At 41.0% G+C, this 10,127-nt stretch overlaps 1 protein-coding gene across 1 annotated transcript in view; it reads right to left on the bottom strand.

The window, feature by feature from the left end:
• PITPNM3 (PITPNM family member 3) overlaps positions 1-3,592 on the bottom strand; it is a 44,903-nt gene extending 41,311 nt beyond the window's left edge. The window contains exon 1 of the mRNA XM_010183344.1: positions 3,490-3,592. Within this exon, the coding sequence (XP_010181646.1) occupies positions 3,490-3,592 (103 nt within the window). The remainder of the gene's footprint in view (positions 1-3,489) is intronic.
• Between the last annotated feature and the right edge of the window lie 6,535 nt (positions 3,593-10,127).

The following is a 10,127-nucleotide window of genomic DNA, read 5'->3' on the forward strand; positions in this document are numbered from 1 at the left end:
TGGTATATACAGCTGGTACACAGATGATCTTTCTCATTTCCAGGCACCTTCCACATCATCTCTCAGTGAAAGAAGGCAGTACAAGAAAAGCAAAGTCTAGCAACCCTTGCCTAGAAAAAACCTCCCTGGCATTTCTGGTAAGATGGCTGGGAACCAGAGTTATCCAGCAATGGTTGCTGGCTCACCGAGGACAGGCAGAACAGAAGCAGAAACTCAACAGAAGAAAACCCATAAAGTTTTCTTGCTTTATTAGATCTGATGTCAAAAAAGAGGCTTGAAGTTGCAATGTAGCTTGCACAAAATTATGCACAGCAGCTCTGTCTGTGGCAACAATCCAGAAAACGCCAACTGCTTCCGCTCACCAGTTAGGAAGGCAGAGGTGAATAAAATTCCCCAGTGTGGAAGTTACCAGCTCAGGAAGGGCAATCTGATCTACTAAAGCTGCAGAACAGCACAACCCTTTTCTCACTGCAGTTCAATGTAATTAAAGCTGGTTCATGTTCATGGATGTGTGATGCTGGTCAGCTGGCAAAGCCCCATTGAACTGCATGGCCCATTCCTTGACAGCTGCACGTTTCTTCTACTCTTTAGAAAAATAAGATGGTTTGGAGTGGGAGACAGGGAGGTGATAAAATGAAGGGCAAAGAGCAGTGAAGACTGTGGTCTGTATATGGAGACCGAAGCACAGCAGGACTGACAATCTCCAATTGCAATGGCAAGCACTTATCTCCCTATGGAGCGCTGTAGTTTTTCATCCATTTCAGTTGTTTCTGGATTCCCTCATACTTTAATTTGCATGTGTGAGAGAAAAGAAAAAAGAAATAGTATATTAAACTCTTGTGACAGTTTCCGGCTCTCAAATCCACATTTAAAAGAAGCCAAATATAACAAGAGATGGGCAACTGAGGGAGTGAAGACAGCCCTACTATTCATGTGACCTCATTTTAAATCTTATACAGGTTTGGTCTCAAACAATCATGTCTTGACCTCATGGGTAACATCTACTCCAGCTACAGCATTTTTTCCCAGGATTTCACCATTTGAAATGCTGACGAAGGTTAAGCTTGCACGTCAGTTACCAGCTTGGACTGAATGACACCTATTTTTCCTGTAACAAGCATTTGTCTGGTTTGCCAGTTAAAATGTATAGTAACCTCATGTCCTGCCATAAAGAAATGAAAGTAATTAAATATAAAGCATATATTGAATTCAAAGTATACAAATAGGCTTTGCTGTATTTGCAAAGGCTTCTTTACCTCACCTACACTGTACCGTGTCAAGAGTACAAAAACAACTGCAACCTTATAAACATTAACATATATACTTAAAATAAGGACATGAACTCAAGATAGCAGGAGGAAAGGCAAAGCACTGAAATCCAACAGGCTGAATTTGTTCCTAGTGCTCAGTACATGCACTTTTCCTTAATGTAAGGGACATTCACCAGGAGTGAATTTAAATGCATGACTATGATGTGTGAAAATGCTTTTGTTCCACAACATGAAAGGCATCAGATCAACACAATTTATGCAGCTGTTTGAGATTTTAACTCAGCTTGATTGCTGTTTGTGTTATTTTTTGTAAAAAACACTTAACGAATTTAAATGCTGCTACCAGTTTTCCCCCAAAGACTTATTTCTACATCTGATGAGGAAGGTTGTGCTGGTCAAGTGCTCTCAGTAGCACTTACTGAGGATCGATGATTGGATTAAATTATACACTTGCCATTTATAAAGTTCTTGAGAACCTTGTCTGTCTCGCATTGGAATTGCAGCATTACTTAAGTAAGTAGTGTACAATGGGTCCAGAGCATACTGCATCTACTCATACATCTTCATTTGTTAAAAGAGCCCATAATTATATGCTTTATTAATCAACTCACTACACCAAGAAAAAGAACCAGTGCTCTGCTCTCTGTGCAGGCACCCAGCAAAACCACTGGCCCTAGAGACCAACTGGATTGTAACAAGTTCCCTGCAACCAAAGCCAATGGACACATCATTCTCTGGGAGCCGTAAATCCAGCTTGGGGGCGGGAGGGAGGAGCTTGCCCTGAATCAGCAGGCCATACACCTTTCCACTGAAAGAGTGAAGTACTCTGGCAAAGCAGCCACATAACGCAGCATTCTCTTTTCTACATGAGGTTTTTAAAGAGAATCCAACTTTATCTGGACTTTTAATTTTTTACTATAAACGACTGGGCTTCCTTCAAATATCCTCCTGCTTCCCTCTTTGCCTTTATCGTTTGTATTTGATGATTGCTAATCACAGACTTTTCTAAAATTGCTGAACCAGTAACACTATTCAGTCTTAAGCTGTAACAAAAACACTCTGCATTTACCTGCACTAACAACACTGCAATACAACCTATCATCATTTGGCAGATAATTCCATGAAGACAGATGAGCACACGTGATGTAAAAAAAAGAAAAAATGATGATTAAAAAAATAATCAGCAAGTAGCTAATTGCCTGTTTAGAAGTCTGATGTATTTAGCACAAGCGCATCGGGGAAAATTTCTGACTGGCAGCGCGTGTTACAGCCAGATCTCTACCTTTTTTTGCATTGTTGAAACAGAGAAATCACATTCTGGCATAACGAGATATGGTATACATAATATTGGCTCAGACTTGTGTTAGCCCAGTTCTTAATTACTACAGACCTACCCCAAAATCTCTACTCCAGCACGGCCAAAATCAACACAATGACCCTCAACGTAAAAGCCTCCTGAAAAGGCTCTTAAAATGGACAAATTCATTCAATTCTTTAAAGAGCTAGATTAATTAACAAGCACCATTATACATGAGCCACATACCACTGATGTATAAGGAAATTAGGTCCCTCTCTCTCCTCAAAGTCAATGAGGTAATTTTAAGTTTCAAATAACTAGGAAATTTAGGAGCCAACGTAACAACTAAAGGAAGACTGCCTAGGCTTTGGCACCAGTTCTCAAGATTCTTACTGTTTTATCAGTGCCCATTTCCCACACATTTCAGTGGCACATAGTTACCTAAATGTTTACCTAAAATTGGCCTCAAATACTCCCTAAAGTATGTGTTCCCTTGAAAATTCCAGATAATGACTTGCTGACTTTAAGGAGCAAAATAACCCAGTGACGAGGACCAACAAGTCTCTTATATATGTTGATTACAGGAAACATGCAATATATAAGCTGTGGTCTTGTAATCTATCTCACAGTTGTTGAGCCAAGTCTCACATTGACTTCCTTCACCAAAGAAGACCTTCACCAAGGTCAATAAATTGGTACTACCTGGCCTGCCAGAGAAGAAGTTTCCTCCTGAAAGAGATCACTGTAATTCATTTCCCAGCACTAAAATGCTACTTACATTTCTATGTAAATCCTTTAACTTTGGGATGTCGTGAATTATATTTCTGTCAAGTATTGACATAGTATCTGACAACGAATTACTTCAGTAGTCAGATTTTCTTGTTAACTTTAAATTAACATGCAAGATAAGCTAAACATTACCTTGATTTTCTTCCAGTTTCCCAATTGTTTCTATCTGCTCAACAAGGTCATTTGAGTTCCACTGGCTCATGCCTATGAGAATGGCACTTTTCCCTTCCACCATCTCTTCTGTAGTAGGAAAAATGAGAACAACAAATTGCAGTGATGAAAAAGAGAAAAAAAGACAGGGTGAGAACTGGTAATTGAGAGAGAATAAACACTCATCATGGTGTCTAATGGGAATATGTAACAGTTTAGCATAAGCAGGACTCTCCAGGAAAGCCTCTTGCTTACTGAACACGCCCTACACATACCTACACGCCTTATGTATTGTCTGCAGGAAAACCATGGAAAAGAGAGGACTATCTGAGTTTTTTGCTCTTACCTTGAGCAGTCATTTAAAACCAAGTTTATAAAAAAATCACTTTGAGTGTTTTAATATCAAGTAACAGAATTAGTCAGAATTCTTCTCCCCTCTTGTAAAAAATAGATTTTTTTTACTTTTTTTTTTCCTTTTACTTCAGAACATTCAAAAGGCAGAGCAGAGGGAAGAACGGACACACAGACCAGTTTAAAGCTTTACAAGCATGTTTCTTCTCCTTTTATCAAAGCCACCTGTGCTACACAAAGCTTTACATTTTCATCCAGGGACACAGAGACATAATGGAATTGCACCAAGCCCACCCCACAAAGAACCATCTCTCTTATTGGGATCCCATCTGGGGATAGGGAGGGAAAACCTGAAAGCACAAAACACAAACTGCAGATATTCTCAAAACAAACAAACAAAAACCCCAAAACCACAAAGTAAACCAAAAAACACCAAAACAACCCCAACAAAAACCAAAAACCAAACCAGCCTAGAAGCTGTAGGAAAACATTTTCCTTCAATTGAACAGCTGTTTGACAAGATGGGTGCTTAGTCCCCTCTGAATAAATTTACTAAAAGCATTTCAGTCTGGCTGCATACACCCCAGAAGGGTCTTTGTACTTAGGATGAGCACACAGAAAAAAACATAAAATGGATCACAGTTCTTTACTTGTTAAGGCAGATTCAGAAACTGGGTCAAATTCTGACCTCTCTTACTGCCTTTTGTAGAGAAAGGGGCTATATTATGGGAGTAAACACAGAAGAACTTGGCCAGAACATTTCTGGCTAAAATGATCCACATTTTCAACCAAAAAAAGAAACGTGAGGATCCAGCAAAGCCCCTACTGGACTTCATGCAGCATCAGCTGCTTCCCAAGGCAAAGAAAATCATCCACTTAGAACAGCATTTTGCTCGAGATTTTGTCCCTTTCTCTCACAAAGGCCGATTTGTTTGAAGATGTGTAAGGAGCGAGGGCAGGAGCCGTGGGGTGGCTCTGGAACACCCTGGCAGGCTAGCTGAAGGCAGCCTGGTCGCACTCTGCCACAGCCACCGCCACTGAGCTGACCCAGGGACATCCTGAACCTCCCACAATCAAGTCAGCAACCAAGAGCTCAGGGTCAGCTCATCCACTGTGGGACAAACTCCTTCTGCACTAAAGGTTACCATGAAGTGAAACAGCGGAAGGTGAGACCAGACCGTCAAGGTCCTGGATGTCAACGCAGAGGCAGAAGCTTTTCTGGCCTTCTCCATGCAGCATTTCTCCCAGGAGACCTGCATGGTTTTCTCAAGAGAAGAGAATGGGAAGCATACCACACATTACAAGAAGCAATGACACTCTGGATAAATTCACAGCTTTGCACTGATCAACAATAAAAGTGTTTCAAATAAATTCTGGATGCATCAAAATATTGAAACCATTATTGTCATATGACAACATCTGCTACGGAACAAGTCAATTCCAGCATCAAATCTGCCATCTGACAAAAGACACTGCAGTGGCTTTTAAATTACACAGCTAAGTATCTGTAACCATGAACAGACACTGTCTGTTTCAGGCAACAGCTAAAAAAGATTTATCAACAGGGAGGTTTAGCAGACTGTTGCATACAGTTTGCACAGAAATATCTGGAAACTTTAGTACCTGTATTTGTCTCTTGGAAAGTCCTGTAAGCAGAGAAGGCGATGGAAGACTATGAGTGGAGTCCACAGTTATAATGTACTACAAACACCAGAGACTAAGAGCTACTCTAATGCCATGGATGCAGGAGCGGCTCTAGCAAAATCAAGCACTTTGGTCTCCTTCTAACAGATGGTAAACCACGTATCATCAGCAACAAACGCATCACATGGAAAATAACACGCTTACAGAAGTGCCTTCCATTGATGGGTGTGGAGGGAAATGACATCCACTAAAAACTGAGGCAGGAAAAAATAGGTATCTTGATGTTAAGACATTCGCGAGACACCTTTGCAAGCAGCCTTTTCTTAAAATTCATGTACTTTAGTGAATGAAGGTCAGCATCCTCATGCCTTGAGAGGCTTTTTGCTAAGCTCAATAGAATTTTCCATCACACTGTTGCCTTAGAGCACAAACACACTGAGGAGAGTTTAGACCTCCTAAACTTCCACTTTAGTTCATCGGCAGCATTTCCAAATAACATTCAAGTAGCTCAGCAGAGCATTTTTAAATTAAATACATGAGATTACCGGATCTATTTTCAGGAGATGAAGGTGCAGCAAATTAAGAGCAACTCTTAATTAGCAGGGAGCTACCATAGCCTCTTTCAGGAATAAGAATCTTGAGAAAGCATATGCAGAGTCTGGCTTGAAACACAGACCATGTATCTGCTGGCTTCAGCTTTATATGAACATAGTAATACAGAAGACAGTGCCATAAGGCTCATTTTAAGAGGGCAAAAGTAATGACAAAAGATTTTATGGAGACTAAATAAACTCAGCTGGAGAAAATGAGGCAGCTGTATTCCACATCACCTCTTCAATCTTTAGCAGAGCTGTCAGCAGGCTCGACTGTAACATCTGCTACAGCTACACACTCAGGAAGCAAGAAAAAAATTCCCTCACATTTTAAATGACAAGCCTAATGCACAGATAAAGAAGTAATGAAGAAAGCATGTTTCTGATAGGTCAGATTCTCCTCTACTGGAGTAGTTTAAATCCAAAATAACTGCTGAAGTCAAAGTTCATTTGAATTTAAAATAAGTCAAAAAGTGGCTGCAGGATCGCCTGTGAATAGCAATACTACCAGTTGTATCTTATCACAAACATGTTATCAACTGTTAACTTTGATTCTTCTGAGGGAGTCCACAAAAAGTCCGAAATCACCTCCCAGGTACTTTAATAATAACCATCAACCACAGCTTCCTCTTAAACACCACTCTTAACTTCCAGCCACCTGCCAGAAAAGATTTTCATAGTTTACAGCTGGAAAAATGAAAACTTCAAAATAAAATGCATAGTTTTATATGACTCAGAAAATGAGTGCCCTAAAATAGACCATATGTACCCACTCCTATAAAGAGTCCAGTGCCTGAATGGGACCAGTCTTTAGGTCTGTCACACCTTTCTGTCATATGGCATGATCCAACATTATCAGTTTAGCCATCTCTTCTCCACTTTATTCCCAAGACATATCTTTAAAGCCTTTCTGCTCCTGGAAATGACATCTTGCTAACTTTGTGAGGTGGTATAAGGAAAATGTTTGCTGAATGAGAACTTGTACCAGAGCTCAAATGCTGTAGGGAACATTTCTGCCAGTCCACAGGGCAGGGATAAAAGTGCAGAGGCGGAAGCTTAGATACACTGGCTTGGTTTTAACTTCTAAGTACACTGGTTGCTCCTTGTGCTCTGCTCTGCCAGCTGCTTCAGCCAGCAGGCTTTGTGTTGAAAAAAAAGTACCAGAATTGTTCACTTAGGAGTGTGAATGTAACCTAATTTGTAGTACATGGACTCAGTGAGAAGAGTTACACAGCAACTCTTGAAATAAATAGCCTGTTTAGCAAGCAGTACACTAACCAAGGGAGGAGACACATGCAGTTTGTCAAAAACAGTATTCTCTGCTTCTGCACCACCACATGAAACCAAAACTAACTGAAATGCTTACCAACAATGCTCTAACACCTAACTCCCCACCCCATACCATACAAACGAAAACACATAACAGCTTCTGTTCTTAAAGCACATGCATCCTTCTTCTACTCTTCTACATCTATTCACCGACTTCAACAAAAATTAGCAACTTCCACAAGTAGCTGCTTTGGATACGACCCCAAACTGAGACTACCTTTGGCCAGACTCCTACTCTCTTTTTGCTCTTAGATCTCTTGTTGCTAAAGCCAAACTATGCTTTGCTCATGACTACATCTGGCTGCTATTTACATCACCAGGGATCTGGAGTGGTAACTGTGCTAGTGGCCTGACTAGCAAAGACAGTCTCACTGCAGTATCAGTAGATGCTGCTGAGATCTCTCATTATCAGCTTTTGCTTCAAGCTCTCAAGTATCAGCTATCGAGGAGTATCAGCTAAATGGGAGATCAGAGGGGTTGTTATTTATTCACATACTGGAAGACACACATTTGAACAAACATGACTCTTCCCGCAGCTTTGCTCTTCAACGGAGTTTTCTAGAAAAGTTATCGTCCTAGAAACATGTTGAAATTACAACAACTTCACATTATGGACCCCTTTCAGAGCAGCACCCTGCACAAAAGCCTACAGGCCATTTCTTCCCAAGAAAGCACAAAACTTCCCATTCACACCACCAGCTTGTAGGCAGTCCAAGTCCTTCCATGCCCACCTTACAGCAGCTGGCAGATGATCACTGACTTAAGGCCCTTCAGAAGCCCAAAGCAGTCTATTTGCAAGTCAGTGCAGCATTTCCCTAAGATGTAAATACACAACAGGAAAAACTACCTGTGTACTCAGCTCAAAGGCAATTAAAAAAAAACCACAACAAAAACGCAAAACCACCAACCAAACAAAAAAAAACCACAAAAAACCCCAAAACAACCCACACTAAACAGCCTTTCATGCCTTGCATTTTATTTTATTCTATAATCGTGCTGTGCAGTAACTGTCCACCTGCCCCTTGGCATGCATTTAGCAAAGATTTTCAGCAGCTGAAGCTCACTTCCTGCCTTCCAGTCAAGAGGCAAAGCAGCATTAACTGCAAGTTTTCGACCACGAAGCACATAGTGTTGAATAAAGCAGAGCCATTTGCCTTAGCAGAATTCAATGCACATGAGACAGCAATATCACAGTAGCAAAGTGCCAAGAAAAAAATGAAGAGCTTTAAACAGTGGCAAACTCTGAATGTGAAACAAGCTGTAGTGTCTTGGTGATTCCTTTGAACTTGATACTGTCCATAGGCTGAGACAGATTTCAAGGACACGGATTTTCATGAGACATGACACAGATACTTTGAGATTCTGGTTTTGGCTCCAAAATACAAGACAATTAGCTGTCATTCTTATGGTTTAAAAAAGCAAATAATGTATCTATCTACACACATATATGATGCACAGCCTCGCCCCTAAAATCTCAGTTACATATCCACATGAGGTTTGTACCTACGACAATTAACAGCACTCCATCTACCGTTAAATTCCCATACCAATGAAGCATCTATCTGGGGGGGTGGAAGGGGGAAAATATCTAAGTGCAAGGATCATCTGAGTACTAGGTGCAGTGTCTGTGTGCCTGCCCACTGACAATAAAGATTACAAGGCTCAAATCAGCTTATAACATCCATATTTCTCTTCTCTCTCTGCGCAGACAGCTGGAACATGTCCTAAAAGACTCCTTCAGATAAGATAGCAGCTTAGTTCAGAACAAGGAGAAACACAAATGCTGCTTCATTTTTACTGCCTGCCTCCTACCCTCTGCATTTTTAAAGCAATTAAAAAGCTCCTGACGTAACAACTCCTTCACGCTGAATTTCAGCTCAAGCTTATAGCAGCATGAAAACACAAGAGTCAGACACCAACCATTCCTGCAAAAATTGCACCCACAAAGAAAATTAAAACATGCTGAAATATTAAGTCCACTGCAAGACAGCAGACATTTAATGCCAAATACTGCCTTAAAAACACCAACTGCCATTTGCAATACCACCGTGCATCTCCAGACATCAAAACAGCACACAGCAATGAAACTGAAGCCAATGCAGTCCTATACAAGACAATTAACTTGCTCATAAATAAAAACAGAGTCCCCATCTGCCACTGTAGGTGAGAGGTTGCGTATGCATACAACCTACAAACTTTACTCCCACTTCAGAACAAAACTTGGAATGTTAAAGAGCATGCCAGGATTCAGGGTCTCAACAGATGTCGTAGGGAGTGTTGCATTTTTTATTTCCCTGATCAAATTCAAAAGCATTCAGGTACTGCTGCTTCTTGAACAAGTAGAGGTCCCAGTCACTTCAGGGAAAGTTTTGCCAGAGTGGAAAACCTAGGCCACTGGTTTTAAAAGTTGGCCATCAGTAACACAAACACTCATGGCCTTCATTGTGGATGAGGGGAAGGCTGTGGATGTTGTCTACCTGGACTTTAGTAAGGCCTTTGACACCGTCTCCCACAGCATCCTCCTGGAGAAGCTGGCTGGGCATGGCTTGGACGGGCACACGCTTTGCTGGGTCAAAAACTGGCTGGATGGGAGCACAAAGAGTTGTGGTGAAGGGAGCTAAATCCAGGTGTGACCAGTCACAAGCGGTGTTCACCAAGGCTCGGTTTTAGGACCAGTCCAGTTTAACATCTTTATCAATGATC

Source organism: Mesitornis unicolor, unplaced genomic scaffold, assembly GCF_000695765.1.
Source record: "Mesitornis unicolor isolate BGI_N332 unplaced genomic scaffold, ASM69576v1 scaffold24604, whole genome shotgun sequence".
NCBI lineage: Eukaryota > Metazoa > Chordata > Aves > Mesitornithiformes > Mesitornithidae > Mesitornis > Mesitornis unicolor.